General features: G+C 48.3%; 1 protein-coding gene across 1 annotated transcript in view; it reads right to left on the reverse strand.

Moving 5' to 3' along the window:
* The window catches only part of MATCAP2 (microtubule associated tyrosine carboxypeptidase 2), a 536,488-nt gene that overhangs the window by 390,639 nt on the left and 125,791 nt on the right, over positions 1 to 20,058 (reverse strand). Inside the window, exon 3 of the mRNA XM_069613255.1 lies at positions 17,615 to 17,758. Within this exon, the coding sequence (XP_069469356.1) occupies positions 17,615 to 17,758 (144 nt within the window). The remainder of the gene's footprint in view (positions 1 to 17,614; positions 17,759 to 20,058) is intronic.

The raw sequence follows: 20,058 nt of genomic DNA on the forward strand, positions 1-20,058 counted from the left end.
CCATAGTGCCAATTTACAAGGCTGGTCCTAGAGACAATCCTAAGAACTACAGACCAATAGCCTTGCTTGACGTTATTGGCAAGCACTATGGATCTACGTTACTGGACTTCTTTCAATCTTGGGCTGCAGAAGCAAACGTCACTGATCCATTCCAATTAGGTTTTGTTAAGAATCTCGGAACCCTGGTTAATATCCTCCTAATTAACACCTTAAAGGAGAAAACAAAAGATGGAGGTCCCCCAATTTACGTGGGCTGTGTTGACCTGGTCCAGGCTTTCGACCAGGTCAACAGGGAGCTTCTCTGGAAAAAGTTAAAAAGAAACAAATGCCCAGATTCCATCTTGGAACAAATTCAAGCACTCCATACAGAAACATCAATATCTGTAAGACTAGACCAACTAGGAACCATCTCCAAATCTATTCCTACGTCGAGAGGAGTTAAGCAGGGCTGTCCCTTGGCGCCGACCCTGTTTTGCGCGTACCTATGGGATTTCAAAGATACGGAGCCTCAGGTCAGATCCTTTCCACCGAAACTGGCTGGGTTTAAGATTTTGCGTCTTTTATATGCAGATGATTTAATCATCTTCGATCAAACTCCAATAGGCCTCCAGAGGCAGTTGGACAATTTGAGTACGTACATAAGAAACAACAACTTGGAAATCAATACATCGAAAACACAGATTATGATATTCCCAAAATTATCTAAAGTAAAGGCCAACTTTACTTGGCTTCAGGAGGGAGAAAAAATTCAGACTATGGAAGAATTTAAGTACCTGGGTGTCACTCTAAGTAACAACCCCACAGACAAGAACATCCAACAGAAACTGTGGGAGAAGATGAAACCCTTAATTGCCCAGGCAAAGAGAATCGAAAGAAAATTCTGTAAACCGATCATTCAATTGTACAGAACAAAAGTTGTTCCTGCGATTCTATACGGAACAGAAGATAACCCTCTCGGACGATCTATGGCAGAAACTTGAAAGCCTCTTCTGGAGGAGCTTGTTGAATCTTCCATCATCAACCCCAATGGTCTTGATCAGAAGGAAGCTCTGCGTTTCATCATTAAGTGCCATCCTAGACAGAAACCGTCTAAGTCTCTTCAGAAAATTGATTACCCCTAAATGCCCAAAAATTGTCAACATCATTCATAATGAACTGTACGACCTGAATTCTAGTCTATTGAAATCATGGGAACAGAAAGCCAAAGACATCCTGACTGATATAGGATCCACAAAACTCGATCTCATAAACAATCCAACAAAAGTGACCACGAAACTGGAAACGTGGGACTGGATAAGAACCCAAGAGTCTGCTTTAGCGTACAAATCAGTATCACACCTTCTACTGGCAAGCAGGAAATTGAACGACACAAGACCTTATTTGAGGAAATGTCCAAATCGTCAGTCCCGGCAAACGTTTATGAAAGCTTGTTTGAATATCATCGCTACAAACAAAGTCAGAGCCATCAGAGGGATTTCAACCTCACACTTATGTCGATTCTGTGATTGTTTATGAGATTCAAAACACTAGAATTCAGGTCGGTTCTGTGATAAGAGGGAACAAAAGAAAACTATCAGACATCTCCTTTTGGACTGTAAAGGTTTGGAGAAAGAGAGACTGACTCATATGATACATCTGCACAAGAACATATCTCATTATGATGAGGAGTTTTGGTGGAACTGCTTAATGGAGGGAGAGAGAACGCACAAGTCTATCGCGGTGACTCAATTCCTGCAGAACATCGACCTCACGAAAGTCTAGAAACAGACCATTTCATTCCGTTTTTCATTTCTATTCTTTCCTTTTTCTTTTCTCTCTCCCTTCTTAGGAACCTTTAGGATCGCACGCCTTTCTTTTGTTTTTCCATGAAGGAAACATTTTAAATAAAAAACAAATAGATTAAATTGAAAATGCATCCTGACAGAAATACATTTTATGAGGTTTAATTGAACCACCTTGAAACAAACACATTGATATACTTTTTTGTGGCCTGTGCAGACCACAAATCATCACAATTTGCTCCCCAACCAAGCTGTGACAGGTTTGTGATGACCAAAAAGGACACCTGCTATACTTTAAGGAAAGGGAAATCCTGAAGCTGGCTAAAGCCTAACACCCACCAGAATATTCCATGTTTGATGCCTGGGATTCTGGCCATTTGCGGCTGGTGTGACTGGTTTCACTGGGCTGGAGAATTATTCTACAATTGCCTCATCTGGAATCCTGCAAACGGCACTGCTTGCACACATAAGGCCATTGAGCAGAACAGCCACTGAAACCACCAGGCTGTGGTGAAGCAAGAGAAAGTGGTTCAGAATATTGTCTATGCTGGGAAAAATCCAGCCCTCTGTAGAGTTCCAAAGGTAACTAGAACAAATATGAGACAATGAACTATAACCAATGTCACCTTGGACTGATTCACTGACAAACATATAGAAGATCTTTATGCGCTGAGGTGGCCTCTTTAGGAGTGCTGAGGTGGCCTCTCTAGGACTAGAGGCCCTTACAAGTCCATCTTCCAAGCAGGGGTAGATGGGAATCTTTCTGCAATGGCAAAAGGCAGCCGCCACATTTATTAGCTTGTTGTAGAGAAAGGGAACTTTTCCTTCCAGGTTGCTCAGGTGGGGGGATCCTTTCACAGTATTGTTTATCTACTCTAAAGAAAGCATTCTGCCTATGTTCCTAATCTAACCTGCCTTCCTACAGTAATCTAATACGGTATCCAGGCCCATGTGCTTGCTGCTTTCTGGGAGCTGTAAAAATTATTTTCTGGAAGACCCCACATAAGCTTACTTCCACTGCTGTTGGTTTTGCAGTGAGTTTCGGTTTCAGTGCTTCAATTTGCAACACTTTGATCCGGTCCAGCCAGAATCCCAGTGGTCGAAGTGTACAAAAAGAAGTAGTGGAACTATGTTCCCTCCTGACCTGCCTCTGTTCCCCACAAACCCCATCACCACACCCCCTCCTGTGCGCAATCCAAACCCCCAAACAAACAGACCGGCTGTTTGAGGGAATGCTCAGTGCAGTGCACTGAAGTGCAAGTTTCACCTTCTTCCTACACTTTTATTTTTAAACTAAACCAATGATTTCTTTTTCAAATAAAAGTATAGGAACAGTAAAACATTACAAAAAAAGTAGAGGAGCACCGGTCCCAACTGCTCCCAACTCACATCGACCACTGCAGAATCCTGAAAACTCTGCAACTCCTCAATTGTTTTCTGTGCGGCCCTTCCAGCTTCTGACTCAGTACTACTTGCTTGTTTGTTTTGCTGACTCTACAACTCCTCACTTGTTTACCATACTGCACTTCCAGCTCCTTTCGTGTATACTGTGCTGACTGTTATAATTCTACCTCTAGTCTATGTCAAATGTTTATCAATGTTCATAGTTACCAATTTCTCTTCAATGTTCATACTTAACATAGTTCATAATTGTACACAGTTGTTAGGTTCTTAGAAGGTATTTACCTTATTCCCTGAGCCCCTGTGGAATTGTTATTGGTTTAGAGAAGGCAGTTCTAGAGTTCAGTTGAGAGTTAACCATGAGAGAGGTGGCGTGGCTAGGATGGCCATGTAACAGGACGTGCTTTTGAGGGGGCTCCCTTGATCCGTAGATGATCCTGCGAGAGAGCGCGCGTGCAGATCCCTGTCGGCACTTGAATTAAACTCACAGGCTTGTGAGCGTGTCAAGCGCACTCGCTGTACTTCTGGGGCACGAGAAAAGCGAGGATGTAAAGTTACACCCATTGTACGTTTCCGAGTCCCGGAGAGGAAAACGAAACCAAGATGGCGGCGGTGAGAACAAAGAACGGCCTGTGAAGAACCAGGAAGCCGCGACGAGGATGCATCGGGAGCTCGGCAAGGCCCCGTTATGACTGCCTGCGGAGGCTGGTGAGCAAAGGAGCGGATGGAGGAGACGGGCTGCCCAAGCTGTGTGGCAGCCTCGCAGGCAGGTGAAAGAAGACGGCGTATGCCCCCAGCCCGCGCATGCAAGGCGGGTACCCAATTAGTGCCCGCCGTGCGCGAGCAAACAGCTGGTGGACGTTGGATCGGCGCTGGAGCGCAATCGTATGCTGGAGGACCACAGAGTGCTACATTGTAGCGACGGGACCGTCGAGAACATCGCTGGGCGCTGCGCAGAGGCGCACAAGGAACAATGTTGCGATGGAGGCAAAGCACGGGTAGCTGACACGCTCGCACTCGGCGAGCCACCCGGTGAACGAGATCAGAGTCAAAGACCCCCATTCGAGCAAGGCACAGACCAGCGGGATGGCGCCATAGCACACGCAAACACCACACGGACAGGCGGAGGGAGGTGGCAGCGTTGGGGTCAGGGGGAGATTGAGCTGGCAGACGCAGACCCTGGTCCCTGGGGGCACAAATTATAACGGTTGAGGATACGGATGCGGGTCAGCACACCCACGATAGCCAATCCCATGCAAATGGACCTGCTGGGCAAGCAGCACAAAATACAGAGTAACACACACCCAACCCAAGCGACCTACATGGAAAAGGCGTACAACCGGCAAGCCCAAAGTGCACGCACACAGAGACCATATCGCTGTGGTGCGAGCAGCCGTGTGATGGCCTTGAGGTGACACCCTGAGACGCTTAGGGCTAGCGGCGCTAAGGAAAGCGCAAGCCCCCATTGGGGAGATCCAGGGCAGTGGCGTGCCCGTGAAGCAGTGTTGTGCTCGGCAAAGGACAGCGAAAGAGGAGCGGGAGAGCGGCCTCTGTTGTGAAATAGGAGCGGCGGAAGACGTGGGAGGACATAACCCACTCTTGACTGGTCCCCTGGTGCCCACGTTAGCCCCCCTAGTCCTGGCTGAGGGAGTTCCACATCTGAGACTGTCTTGAGCCCCGTATGGCCTTGTGACTACGGCTGAGGGAACACGAGGAGGGTGCGGAAGAAGGGTGCACGCACCTGAGCACTGGCCACGGACAGGGCACGGCAAAGATCGGCATCGCGACACCTATGGTGCACAGGCACGTGGGAGGACACGGCCCACGCTGGGTGCGAGCGGTGAGCCTAACGCACATCTGGATCGGTGAGGGTGGTTTGTGACCACGCGGACATTCGTGTCGGGGGGAAGCACGACATCCTTCCGGCTAGTCGACACAGCAGGATGTCTTCCAAAGCGGTTAGACCCAGGATCAAGCAGCCCACGATGGAGGCCTATGCCAAATCGCTCCCGGGCGTGGAAGGTGGCAAAAGTAAGGAGGCCCCCGCCGCTGTAGCGGAAACACCGGCCACGATCCAGGAGGTGTTGGCAGCAATTGCTGATCTAAAAGTGGCCTGGGAGACGAAGCTGGGCCTGGCTATGACAGAGCTGCAGGAGGCTCTTGAGGTCTACCTCAAGATTGGGGCGGTTCAGGAAGAGGTGAACCTCCTGAGGCAGGATGTGCGGACAATTGCGGAGCGCACTGGGGCCTTGGAGAAGGAGTTGGCCCCGACGACAGAGGCGTGCGCCGCGCATGACAAGGAGCTCCATGCCCTCCTGCAAAGGGTGGACAATCTGGAGGACAGAGCGGAGCAAGCAGAGGGGTGCGCCAGGCGCAACAACATCCGCATAGTGGGCCTACCGGAAGGAATGGAAGGACCTAACCCCACAGAATACGTGGAAACATTACTCCTACAGGAGATAATTGGTGGGGCGCTGACCCAGGAGTTCGCAGTTGAAAGAGCGCACAGGCCCCCCCCCCCAGCAGCCGCTGATCGCCAAGATCCTGAATTATCGAGATCGAGAGAAGATCCTAGAATTTTTCCGGAAGGGAGGAACGATTGAGAGGGTGGCAGCAAAGATCACGGCGTACCCGGACTATACGATGCTTGTACAGCGAAGCAGAATGAACTTCGGGTCGGTGAAAAGACGGCTAAGAGAAGCGGGCCATCGCTACATGTTGCTCTACCCAGCCAAGTTGAAGGTGTTTTACAAGAACAGATCCCTCTTCTTTGATACGCCGTCTGAAGCGATGGACTGGCTGGACATGCAGGGCCGACCCCAGGAATCGGATGTCCAGATGGAAGCCGCGGCAGATAAGTAGCGTGTTGCTGTGGCACCTGTGGTGACATAGCCAAGACATTGGGACTGGATTATAGAGTTATATCATGCTTGTGGGATGGGAGTGGTGATATCAGCCGGCTGGACCCGCTGGACGCACTCTCCTAACAATAGACAATAGGGAGCTCCGGGGAGGCACCCCTTGACCCCACTAATTGTTTACTTAGTTCGGTCACTGTTAGATTGGTGACGCCCCGCGGGGCCCTAGTTCTCAAACACGAGACAGGACCAGACGCGGGTGGGCCTGAGATCCAGGGATGGAGCTGGGCATTTGTTGGGGTAGGGTAGGCGGGGGGGAGGGGTTGGGGTGTGTGCTGTGGTGTGTAGTTGGGGATCAGGGAGAGGGGGAACTGTTGAAGGAGGGAAAGGGAAGAGTCAGAAAACAAACCTTTAAAGGGAGCATTGCCGGGAGTAGAGGGCTGAGAAACGAGAAGAGTGCCATCAAGGGGAGTATGAAAGAGAGAGGTGGGGGGGAAGCAGACCGAATAGATGGCATCGGGTAATCTCCGGATAGTGACCTGGAATGTACGGGGCCTCAATAGCTATCTGAAACGTAATAAAGTGATGCTGTACTTAAAGAGGATGCGCATTGGCATAGCCCTGCTGCAGGAGACCCATCTTACTAGGGAGAAGCTGGAGGTGGTCAGGAGAAAATGGAGGGGTACTGTGGTGGGAGCTCCATACTCAGCGTATGCCAGAGGGGTAATCACTTGGGTGGCGCCGCACGTGCCGCTCCAGGTTCTTGGTACAGCGTCAGACCCGGAAGGCAGAATGGTGACAGTAACAGGGCTCCTGGAAAACAGGGAAGTGCATATCATAAATCTGTATGCCCCCAACCACGACACTGCGGCCTATTTCAGGTCCCTTTATGGCAAACTTGGCCCCCTGGCTGGGGGCGCGGTCGTGTGGGGAGGGGACTTTAACTGCACCCTGAACCCCAAAATGGATAGGTCAGCTGACAAGGTGGGGAAAATGTCGCCGGCTGCCAAAGCGCTTGGGACGTTGCTGGTAGACCTGGGCTTGGAGGATGTCTGGAGAAGGCTGCATCCTATGGATAGGCAATATTCGCACTATGCAGCGCCACATGACTTGTACACGAGGCTAGATTACGTGTTTGTAGCGGCGGAGATAGCGGGAGAAATGGTAGGTGCGGAATATAAGGCCCGGGTATTGTCTGACCACTCGCCCTTGGCGGTAGAATGGCGACACCAGCCCCCCAGACCGCGAATCCCGACATGGAGACTTAGGACAGAGGCACTGCAAGATGAGGGGTTCCGGGAGGATTTGAGGGATGCCATTGAGGAATATTTTGACATAAACACGGGTAGCGTACGCTCTGTGGGAACTCTATGGGAGGCCTTTAAGGTGGTGGTGCGTGGGGTAGCCATTTCCAAGTCTAAAGGGCTCCTGGGAGGTATTGAAAGGGAACTTCAAGAAACGGAAAGGGAGCTGGAGGACCTCACGCGACATGTGGATGCTGCCCGTGATAACAGAACTAAGATAAAGGATCTACAGTCGACCTGCAGTACTCTCTGGGATAGGCTGTGTAGATTAAATTATAAGAAATATACGGCGAGGCTCCACGCAGGGGGCGACAAGCCGGGCAGATTGCTGGCCTGGCTGTACAAGAGGGAGACCCCCCGTTCAGTGATCAGGGAGATTCGAGATGAGGGTGGTCGCATCCGCAACACCCAAGAGGGGGTAAACGGGGAGTTCCCCAAATATTATAGGCACTTGTATGAGGACACTGGGGAGGATATGTGCCAAGACATACTGGACACATTAGAGGACATAGAGCTGCCCACCCTGGACGACCTAGAACGCGACGAGTTAGACGCTCCCGTTACCTCGGATGAGCTGGAGGTGGTGATTCAGAATCTGCCCACGTGCAAGGCGCCTGGGTCGGATGGGTTGCCTAGTGAGTTCTACAAGACATACAAGCAGGAGCTGCTTCAGCCACTGCTTGCCATGTTCAACGAGGCCTATGAGCAGGGGGAACTTCCACTGTCCCTCCGCGAGGCCATGGTCATCCCACTCCTGAAACCAGGTAAGCCGGCCGAGGAGTGTGGGTCTTATAGACCTTTGTCCATGCTCAACCAGGACAGTAAAATACTTACGGCAGTGCTGGCTCATAGGTTGAAGAGGGTGATCGGCAAGTTTATACACCCAGATCAGATGGGCTATGTCCCAGGCAGGAATATCACCGATAACCATAGGAGACTACACCACATTATCGACCAAACTGAAGAAGATACGGGCGAGCTGGCTATCGTGTCATTAGATGCGGTCAAAGCCTTTGATTCAGTGCGGTGGCCTTGGTTGAAAGCGGCCCTGACGGGATACGGAATTGGACCTGGATACATCAGGTGGGTCCAATTGTTGTACAGCACCCCGATGGCGAGATGCACGGTCTCAGATATCTGGCAACTCAGCAGGGGAACCAGACAGGGATGTCCCTGGTCACCCATGTTATATATACTAGCGCTTGAGCCGTTGGCATTATACCTGCAACAACAATATGGGGAGGTGGGCATTAGTACAGTAAGTGGGAGACACCTGGTATCACTGTATGCGGATGACATGCTCCTTTATCTGCGTTATCCGGAAGAGAACCTGCAGTATGTGCTGGAGGTGATGGACCGCTACGCCACCCTCTCGGGCATATCTGTGAACCCTAGAAAGTCTAATCTGTTTCCCTTGGGCAGATATAGAAATGTCCCGTTGCAGAGGCTGCCTGTCCTGCCAATTCCATGGCAGACTGAGACATTTAGGTATCTGGGAATAAATATTTACCACAAGATCGAGGCCGAGCATAAACATAATACAGAGAAGGCAATAGAGGGGGTCCAGAACAGCATGGTATTTTGGTCCAGATTGCCCCTGACCATGATGGGAAGGGCGGCCTTGCTCAAGATGGTGGTTCTGCCCAGACTCTTGCATTTTTTTGTGAATGTCCCGTTTTTGATTCCCAGGAGCCTATTAGCGAGACTTCATAGTGTGTGCAGGGGTTTCTTGTGGGGGAACTCCAGAAACAGGGTAGCCCTGTGGAAACTCCAGAACCCGTGTGATAAGGGGGGCATAGGCCTGCCAAACTTTGAACTATATTATTTGGCGGGGAAACTGCTGTATGTGGCCAGGTGGCTGTCGGATGAGGATTAGGCGGAAGCCAGGCTATTGCGGGAAGACCTAGCCCCATATTTTCTGAGGGAAGTGGTCTGGTTGAGCAGGGATAAACTGAAGGGAAGGGGGCGGCTATTGAGGCTGGGTTGGGAGGTTTGGCACAGAACATGGAGAATGATGGGTGATCCGGAACCGCTCTCCCAACAGGCCGCACTGGTGGCGCTGTGTGGGAACGACTCCCAATTATTTGAGTCGGTCCGTAAATACTGGGAACCGGTAGGCCTGGCACCCTTGGGGACATATGGCAGGAAGGGGAGGCATTGGGCTTTCTGAGGCTGCAAGAAGAGACAGGGGTACATAGAGGCGCTGGCCGAGGACCCTGATGCCTCCCTGGAAACTATGTATGATGTCTCGGAGGGTGGGCACGAAATATCGAGGATATACGAGCTCCTGAGGGCGAAGGCTGGGAAGGAATTGCTCCAACTGAGACAGGATTGGGAAGAGGAGGTGGGGGGTACCATGACAGACGGGCAATGGGAGAGAGCCCAGAGGTACCATAAAAAGGTGTCCTGGAACGCGAGACTCCAGCAACTTCAACTGTATGTCACCCATAGGGCTTATTTGACTCCCTGTAAAATAGCAAGGTTTGGAGGCTCGGTTACGCAGAAATGCCCCAGGTGCCGGGAGATAGAGCTCGGGCTACTACACATGTTTTGGGCTTGCCCCGAGGTGCACAGATTCTGGGAGGAGGTCCGAACGAAACTGGCTGGAAGGGGAGTGGTGCTGGATGTGGGATCAGCCTGGTCATGCATGCTCGGGTTTTTTCCCAGACCCCGGGACTCAAAGCATATAAGCAAGATGAGAGATTTAGCATATGTCCTGGCCAAGCGCAGGATTGCTATGAGCTGGAAAGCGGCCCAAAGACCTAGGGTGGAACTATGGTGGGCAGTCCTCTTAAAATGGGTGGAAGCGGAATCCGTAGTTTGGTTTGAAGCGGTCACTAAGGGGGGTGAAGAGGAAGTAGGACCCCTGCTGGCCTGGCGGCAATTGGTGGCCTCTATGACAAACCCTCACCAGGGTGACGACGAATCGGAGGATTCGGATGATGAGTGCATAAGCACTGCTCTACCCGATAATGGTCCTGCCGATAATATGGATGAGCTGGCTCTAGTTTGAGGGGGGGAGGGGCGGGGCGGGGGAATATATGGCGAAATGTGATGGTTTGACGATGTCTTTACATACTGAAACAGTTATATTGTGTGTTGTTTTGTTTATTTAGCTTTGAAAATAAAAAATAAATTTAAAAAAAAAAAAACCATGAGAGAGGTAGACTGGTTTGATGCTTACACTTGAAAAGTGTAGTTTTCGATAAGGTGAAGTGGAATATCCTGGCTACAAATTGTCAGGGATAGGCTTCAAACTTAAAGTCAGTATGATCAAGGCCATTGCAAAGATGCCGGCACTAGAAAGCAAGATGGAAGTGGCGTCTAGTTTAGTTGAATACTATGGCAAGTTTGTGAAAGGATTGGCTAGACGCACACATGCACTTAGGAAGCTCACGAGAAAAGGAGTAACATTTGAATGGTCCTCGGAGTGTGTAGAGGATTTTCAGTCTGTCAAAGATCACTGATTTTGAAGCCCATGTGTTGAGTGGTTTCAGAAGTGATTTCAAGACCATTGTAATTGTAATTGTTTATTTGTAAAGCTTTTACACAAGTGAAGTGCTACAAAGCGCTTCAAGGCGGGAAGGGAACAAGGGGATATCGTCGTCATTCTTAGGCCTTGAAGATTCCGAATGATCTAACAGCAATAACTAGCATACTAGGCCAGGGCATTTCAACTAGTATAAGTGCATGACAAAGAGTGGGGGGAGAAGTAGAGGGGGCATACAAGACAAAAGGTTGGTAATCAATGCGCCTATGCATGCAGGCACAGCAAAGCTGAGGAGGGGAGATAGAGGAAGACAGGACAGACAAACATGCTAAGCCTAGTACATTCAAGGTCGTGCAAGTGAGCAAACAGAAGTGCGAGGGAGAGGGAGGGGGACAAGTGCGCCCAGTTCAGCAGGGGCCAGGGTTAAGTGCAGAAAGGATGCCACTCTCATGGAACGTATTCTGAGTGCAGTAATGCAGGCAGAGTGCGGAGGCCCGGAGGTAAGTGCGGGACTGGCAGGGGAGCCTGGGACCTGTGAGGCTTTGGAGGTGCACCAGGCGACCAGTTAGCTGACTGAACATGTTAGGGATGAGAACGAAGGAGGGAAGCAGGAGAGAAGAGAAAGGAGGTTAGCAAGGGAGAGGGAGAGAGAAAGAGGAAGAGAAGAGGAATGTCTTGAGGATTTTCTGGAATTTAAGGAGGTCTGGCTCAAGACGGAGAGAGGCAGGCAGGAATTTCCAGAGGGAGGCACCTGCAGAGGATAAGGATCTACCCCCAAATCTTGGTTTGGAAAAGTAGCTCACCCGCAGAGAGTTGGAGGAGGCCGAGCGGATGGCTCTGGAAGGAGAGAATTTAGGAAGAAAGCATTGTAGATAGTGGGGGCCCGGCCCCAGAAAGCCTTGTGAACTATGCAGAAGGACTTGAACTTGATCCTTGCAGCCAGTGGAAGGATTTCAGCGCCAGAGAGATGCAGTCCCTGGGCTTGAGTCGAAGGATAAGTCTTGCGGTTAGGTTCTGGATGAATTGAAGAGGTTGAAGAGTAGAGGTGGGAAGATTGAGAAAGAGACTGTTGCAGTAGTCCAGTCTGGAGAGAACCAGGTTTCTGGAGACAGTGAGCCTCTGGGGCAAGGTGAGAAAAGGTAGAATACCTCTGAGGAGGTGCAGCTGATAGTGGGCCTTTTTTGACATGTCCGAGATGTGAGAAGAGAAGGAGAGAGTAGAGTCGAAGATGACCCCCAGATTTTTTGCCTCACTAGTGGGTGAGGGTGCAGGACCAAGGGTGATCGGCCAGAGTGAAAGTGGGAAAACAGGAGCAGGGATGATCTCTGTATTACTGGCATTAAGGCAGAGATCATTAGCAGCACACCAGGACTGAATTGCAGACAGAGAGTCATGGATGAGCGAGGAGGAGCGAGGAGGAGCAAGAGTCCGAGGGTAGCCTGAAGGAGAGCTGTGTGTCATCCGCATAACACTGAAAGTTGGAGGTGAAGGCAGGGGTCATGTGGGCCAAAAGGGCCATGTAGACATTTAAAAACCAGGGAGATAGATTAGATCCCTGGGGAACACCACAAGTAGAGAGAGTGATAGCGGAGAGAAAGGAGCCAAGGTCCACCTGGGAAGGACGGTCAGATAGAAAGGATGCTAGCCATGCCAGGGCTTGATCTGTAATGCCCAGGGTCTCACGAAGATGGGAGATCAAGATGTTGTGGTTTACTGTATCGAAAGCAGAGGAGCGGTCAAGAAGAATGAGAACAGAGGGAGAGTTAGAGTTAAGGTTTGAGAGCAGGTCTTCACAGGTGTTCAGAAGAGCAGTTTCTGTGCCTATGAATGAGTATTTTAGAGTTAAAGTCAGACTGATGGTCATGGAGACAACCAACTGATTCAGTCTGGAGGGTAAGCGGAGAGATAGAACATTTCCCCAGGAGTTTGCCCAGGAATGGGTGATAGTTAGCTGGAAATGTAGGGTCGGCAGAGGGTAGTTTGAGCAGAGGGTGCACAAGAGAATGCTTTAGAGAAGTGGGGAAGACTCCAGTGGCGAAGGGGAGGTTGCAGAGGTCTGCCAAGGCTGGAGCTAGCAAGTCAATGTTGCCCTTGATGGTTTTGGAGGGTCAGAGGTTCACCTGTTTGGAAGAAGCTTTCATAGACCGGGCTTGTCTAGAGACCTCCTCAGGTGTGACAGGTGAGAGGGAGGAAAGAAGAAGGGGAGTGGTGGGGGCGGTCGAGGGGGGCCAGGAGATGTTGGTGCACGAGTGGGTGCGGAGGAGAGAAAAGACAGGATGTCCTGTGTTTTGGTGGTGAAGTGTGCAGCGAGGGCCGAGCAAAGGACCTGGGTGGGATCGGTATAGGGAGAGGCTGCAGTAGTATTGGCCAGTTCCTTACAGACTTTGAAAAGTTTGGCTGTGTTGTTGGATGCCGCAGAGATGCAGGCTTTACTATGGACTCTTTTCTTGGACCGAATGCAGAGTCTTTATTGCCTTTGCAGAAGACGGCAGGCCAGCTTGTCAGAGGGTGCGCCTGAAGATCCCCATTTCCATTCTGCTGCCCTGCACTTGCGTTTAAGGTCAGCCAGGTCAGAGTCGTACCAAGAGTTGCACTTTTTTGCAGGCTTCAGTCGGACCCTCATGACAGGGGCAAGGATGTTGAGGGTGTTGGAGATGGGAAAGGTGAAAGTTAGAGAGGGCTGATTCAGGGTGGGAGACAGCTGCAAGTGTAGGAGGAAGAGAGTAGGTGGAGGCAAAGGCAGCCACTGACACTTTTTTCATGGGTCGGGTGACCATGAAGGTCAGAGGCAGCGCAAGGTGTGCAAGTGCTAATGAAGAGGAAAGCTTCAAGTGAGAGGAGAGAAGAGAGTGATCAGTCCATGAGAGTGGGTTAGTGAGAGGAATAGAAAGAGGAATGTATGTAGAGATAAGAGCATCCAAGGTGTGGACGGCAGTGTACGTCGGACCAGAAGGTAGAATGGAGAGGGAGAGCGAGTTGCATAGGTTGCAGAAAGCTCCTGAAGTGTCAGGAGAGTTCAGATGGATGTTGAGATCCCCTAACAGGAGGAGTAGGGAGGGGGAGGAAAGGAGAGAAGAAGCCAGGTCAGCCCATTCCCAGAGGAAGAGGGTGGACTGGTCTGGTGGCTGATAGAAGGTGGCCAGAATTAGAGAGGAGACAGGAGAGAGAGAGAGAGAGCCTGCAGACCAGGCATTCGAAAGAGGAATGGGGAGGTTGGAAACGGGGATCCACTCTGGAAACATTAGGGCAACTCCCCCTCCTGGTCCTTTGGGCCTGGGTTCAGAGAGAATCTTGTAGTCTTCAGGGAGGAGAGTGTCAAAACCTGTGATAGGGCTGTCCTTAAACCAGGTCTCTGTGAGAGCAAGCACATCAAGGTCCAGGTGTTCCAAGAGGTGGCAGATGTCAGTGTCAGAAGAGTGCTTGACTGCAGAGCGAGAGTTTAGCATGGCAACGTGGAGCAGATTGCCATTTCTGAAAGACTTACAGGGGCAGGAGGGGTGCAAGGGACAGTGGTCCCCACCGTAAGCCGCGCAGGTGCCAGAGAGATAGAGACAAGAGAAGGCAGAGGGGTCGAAGGGAGTGCAGGCAAGGGAGCCGAGAAGACTGTGGTAGATGGCAAGGGAGCCATTGAGGAGGAAGGTGGAAGGTTGATAAGGCAAGGGTGGAGCTTATCAAAAAGAAGGAGGTTGTGTTGAGGCCCTTGTACCAAGACGATACTATTGCGATATACATTTATGATGACCCTGGAGGTCGAGGAGAAGGCAAGAAGGACCTCCCAACAGGTGCCACTATTGATGTGTGAGGAAGAGTAGGGGGAGAGCAGAGTGACCATATGTAGAGTTCAAAGGTCATGTCAGGGAACGACAAAGAGGATGTCTGTGAGAGTTTCTCTGGCGGAAGCACTAACGTAGGTTTCGGCGATAGGAAGGCCTGGGTTATGATATGATATGATATGGCATTTATAACACGCCTATACACAAGTGTTTCAAGGCGCGATGAGGCAAGGGAGGGGGAACAGAGGGAAGACAGACAACAATCTTACTTAGATAGCGCAAGTGCATGGGGAGGGAGAAGGGGAAAAGTGCACAGGGGAAGGGGAAGGGGAAAGTGCAGTACATGGGATAATAGAATAAGTATGATAAATAAAAAATACGGCCAGCTGGTGACAAATGCACGGTAAGTGCAGACATAGGTGCTGGTAGGGGGACTGTAGGGATACAGAAAAACAGTCCCAGGTGCAGGGGTTGCCAGGGAGGCAGTGCAGGTGTGCAACTGGCGGTGCCTGGGCCCGAGATCAGAAGGGTGGCCTGTTAACCAGTGCAGTTTCAGTTAAAGGCAGGAATAAAGCAGGGGAGAAGGGGGGAGAAAGCAGAAGCAAAGAGGAAGGTTTAAGGTGCTTCTGGAACCGGAGATGGTTCTCCTCAAGTCTCAGGGAGGCAGGGAGGCTTATGGCTTGAGAGAAGGAAGCTCTAGAGTTCAGCTGAGAGTTAACCCTGAGGAAGGGAGGACGCTGTCTTACCCGTATGCTTGTAAATACTCTTCTCTACATCTTCAACTGGAATTTCCTGTTCTTACTTGAACCATGCTTTGCATCCTTTGCAATACTGACTCCCAGCTCTTTGCTTGTTTACTATGCAGACCTTAGTACCCTGCTTCTTTCCTATGCCATTTCTACAGCGCATTTTCTGTTTACTGCACTACAATTGCTTGTTTACTGTGCTGATATTGCAGCTCTCTCCCTTGCCTTCAGGCTTTCTTGCCTTCCAGGCTTGCTTCTGACCGACGATTACCCGAAGTTCCCTACTTTTGGAATTCTTTCCCAAGTTTCCTTGCTGGTATGCAGTTTCCATTTACTTGTTGTGTTGACAGGAACCCCATTATGTCTTGAAATCACTGTTTCCTTTAGTGACTCATTGTCTTGTACTGCTTCATTATTACTTATTTTCCATGTATTCGCTGTGTTGGCAGCGACTCATCTGTCCCTTGCACTCACCCTTTCCAATAGTAGCTCACTGTGTCTTGATCCCGCTGTCTAGCCATTCGTTGTGTTTTCTGTGCTCTTCTTCCTTGTGCTTACTTGTCCTTCGCTTACCTTCTGAGGGTGGTTCAGAATTAGTTTAGCTGTTTGGATGCTCTTTTAGTTCTGTCTGGCTTTTCATATTCTGTTCAGATGGACCAACTAATCACCTTATCTTTCAGAGATCAATAAATTGACTATAATTAAAATGGGTAATAACAACAACTATTATCAGAAGCTGAAGGATTCTGGCAAGAAGATTCATATAACACATTTTAATATCAATATTATTATTACTGTTATTAATCTCCGTTTATGCATACTTTGCAATCCATTTCACTGTTGTTCCATTTGAGTTTCAAATCGGTCCACTGTAGTTGCATCGGCTCCACATTTATTAACAGTTTGACTCCTGGGTTGGTTTCAGTTCCGGATCACATAGGGAAAGCGATATGTTACTTTGACCTAATCCTTTTGAGTCTTACCAGTTTTAATATACTTTTCACTGGTTCAAATCTTACACAGAGTACAACAATTTCATCAACATGTACGAGGTGTGACTCTGCTGTATGCATGTTGTTAAGAGTCATCTGAATACTTTGATTCCAATGGCTTCCTCATGGCAACCTCCAACCACCTTAAAATATATCAGTAGACCCCTTACTCAGATCAAATATTATTACCCTGTATTTGGGCAGGTTTTGTGTTTCTTTCTTAGTCCTTTATTTTCAGCATCTCCAGACGTTTATAGTTCATGTGAACTCTTGTCCTGCTCTGAGAGCAACATGGTATGTACTTTGTCATGTTCTTCTACTAAAAGATACCTTCTAAAACATCTGCACATGCTTTACCTTCCAATGGTCTTTGACAATTCAGACTTAATTTGATATCGTCCTCAAGCCTCTATCACGGTAGACAACTCTGTCCTGTAAGAACTGGTACGAAATAGCAAACCCAGTGACAGATTATTATCAATCCAAGAAACCATCAGTCCATGACACCATTAGCAATGCCAGCCAACCCCCCCAACTCCCTGGAACATTTTCTTCTCTCTTCATTTTCATCACCATAAGCACCCTCTGGGCCGATGAGTGGACCATGTCCGGCATAGGGCATTACATGTAAAATGGTGGTGCTTTAATAAAAAACATAAATACATCACAGAAAGGTCTCTAAGTACAAGAGTAATTTTCTGTAGTTTATCAGTGAGCGGGCCTGTGCCCCTGACCCAGAGTAAGTGATCCATTCAAGACTATACCGTGTAAGATTTTTTACTACCACAGACTACAATGGGCCATTAAAATAGCCCTTTATTTGACTAAACTAACCTAGCTCTATTTAATGATTGGCTCATGTTGTGTTATCATTTCTATTTTTTTTATATTTTGTAGTCTAAAACATTCTTATTTTCCTATAATTCTATTTGTCTGCATATTCAGTGTTTTTTACTGTTTACATGTTTGTGCATTGTGGATGCGTTTTCTTGAATCTCTCAACCTCTGCAAAGGTTAAGACCTGAGCATATCTAGATATTTAAAAAAATGATCCATGGAATCCTAATGGGACTTCGTTGACATCTGTCTGCGAATAGCTGGTGTTTGCGTGTTGGTGTAAAAGTCATTAAGTCTTCACCTTCTCTTGCACCACTATCAGGGGAATGCACCATGAAGGCAACACTGCTTCATAGGTTTCTGTTATTAGCGCAGGGTAACATAAAGATCTGAGAACCCTTTGAATGTGTTATACTTTAGAGCAATGCCTACCTCTCCAAGACAGCCCTCTTTCTCCATGTATTTCCTCACTTGATACCAGATACGAGGTTTGGGAAGCAGATTTCCTCCTGTTGTTTGTTCAAATGTTTCATAGCTTCCATATTTCTCCAGTGCTCGATCCATAATATTGATGGCCTACAAAAAGATAGGATGAGGAGCAATAAATACAATATTAATGTAAAAACACTGTTCAAACTTAGTCACTGGTTTTTGGTTATCTTTATTTTTAAAAGTCCGACATCAAAACATATTTCATTTCAGTAGTTGCCTTCATCAGAATTCTCAGAAGAAATTAATTATGTATTGTTTTACAAACCCATTTTAATGTTTGTTTGTAACAGTGAGGAGAAAGGAGTTATTACCATAGGACACCGGTCAGCAGGGTCATATTATGTTACTGAAGTTTATATAGCACAACTGCTATCATTCCTATGCATAATTGGTACTTTGAGACCTGCAGGAAAATGGTGTGTGTGTTGTGTTTGGTTAGTATGAATACAGGGTGCAGTGCAAGACTGCTTGTACTATTCTGTTGATGTGTGGCCATCCTAAGGAAACTCGTTCTGTGTCAGGCAATCTTTTTTTTTTGTGTTTGGTTAACCTTTTATTTAAAAATTTTATTTACAAAACCGTAAAATCACATACATCTGAATACAATCCAGAAGACATTAAATTCCAAAATTATTAAAACGGTTTACAAAACAACTATATGCATTACAAGTTAAAACCTAGTATAGATGAAGAAATTCACCCCAGATCTTCTCAAATAAACCCATTTCCCCTTCTCTTCTGTAAAGTGTCCTCTCCATAACCGGCAAATCTTCCATTTCAGTCAACCACGTCTCAACATTCAGAGTCAAAACAGTCTTCCAGTTTCGTAAAACAATTTTCTTACCAATCATTGCCCCTCGGAACAACCACTTCTTCTGATTCATAGTAAGATCCTCCAGAGACACATCATCCCCCAATATCACCATTTTGAAGTCCAAAGCAGGTAAACCCTCAATCACCTCACCACACACCCGACCAACCTCACCCCAGAACAACCTCACCAACCTGCAGTCCCACAACATATGCTCCAACGTACCTGCCACATGAATACACCTCCAGCAATCCGAGATCTCCGACATCCCCCTACTCAACATTCTCTCCAGCGTCCAAAAAACCCAATTAAGAATCTTTATCTGTCTCGACCTCTCTGTGAGCCCCAAAGAACATAACTTAACATTTTCACACATCCGGTGCCACAAATCTTCAGAAATATCCGAGCCTCTTCTCCTACCCCACTCCTCTCTTAGTCATTACCACTGTAATGTGACACAATCTCCTTATAGACTCGACTGGCCAGGCCACCTTCCCTCTCAATTGGTTTCCTAGTAAACAAACACAAATCAATTCTCCTGTCAAAGTCCACAACCCCAATCGTCCGTCCAAGGCCTTAAAATTCTCTATGTCAAAGCGCAGTTGCAATTCCCTCGCTGTCATCCAAATACCGTCCTTAAACAGATCAGCCACCCACTGCACTCCACTCAAAAACCAATCCACCCAAAACATCACATTACCATTAATCCTAATAGCAGGATTAAACAACAACAACGCACCAGGTTCCTTAAATGCGTCCACACCCAAACATTCGCAAATACCTTTCTATGAGCTCCTCAAATTCTCAACCAGCGGATCTTTTCCTTGAAACTGAAGTCAAGACCGCCCGTGGAGTCAACGGTCCAACAAAGCTAGTCTCAGCCTCCACCCACATATCCTGCAATTCATCCACAAACGGTACCAAAAAATCAGACATGAAAGCCAAGTGGTAGGCCCTGAAATTACGAACCCCTAAACCACCCTCATTTAATGGCAGTTGTAATTTCCACAACTTTAATTTTGGAGGCTTCTTATGCCACAAAAATTCTTGAAGTATCCTGTCCAAATCCTTCCAAAATGAAGATGGTAATACCAAAGGTAGCATACTCATAACATAATACATTTTTGGGGCTGAGATCATCTTCAGGGCGTTCAGCTTTCCCCAAAGCGAGAGATTCAACAAACTCCATCTGTCCAGCTCAACCCTCAACCCACTGCATACTGATTTCGTATTTTCCGAGATCAAATCTCTAATCACAGGAGACAACCACACCCCCAAATACAGCATCTTATCAAGACACCACCAAAAGCCCAGGTCCACCATAAATCTCCTGTCCACAAAATGTGTCAAAGGCATAACCTCCGATTTAGTCCAATTAATCTTGAATCCTGAGCATAGCTGAAAATCAGCCACTATCCCCATAAGCGCCGGAACAGATCTTTCCAGATCATCAAAAGCCAACAGCATATCATCCGCAAACAGCCAAATCTTTTGTTTCAAACCCAAACTCATAAGCCCCACCACCTCATCTGCCTCCCTAATAGCCTCAGCCAAAGGTTCTATGGCAATCACA

Source organism: Ambystoma mexicanum, chromosome 5p (genome assembly GCF_040938575.1).
Source record: "Ambystoma mexicanum isolate Mex_15411 chromosome 5p, UKY_AmexF1_1, whole genome shotgun sequence".
Lineage (NCBI taxonomy): Eukaryota > Metazoa > Chordata > Amphibia > Caudata > Ambystomatidae > Ambystoma > Ambystoma mexicanum.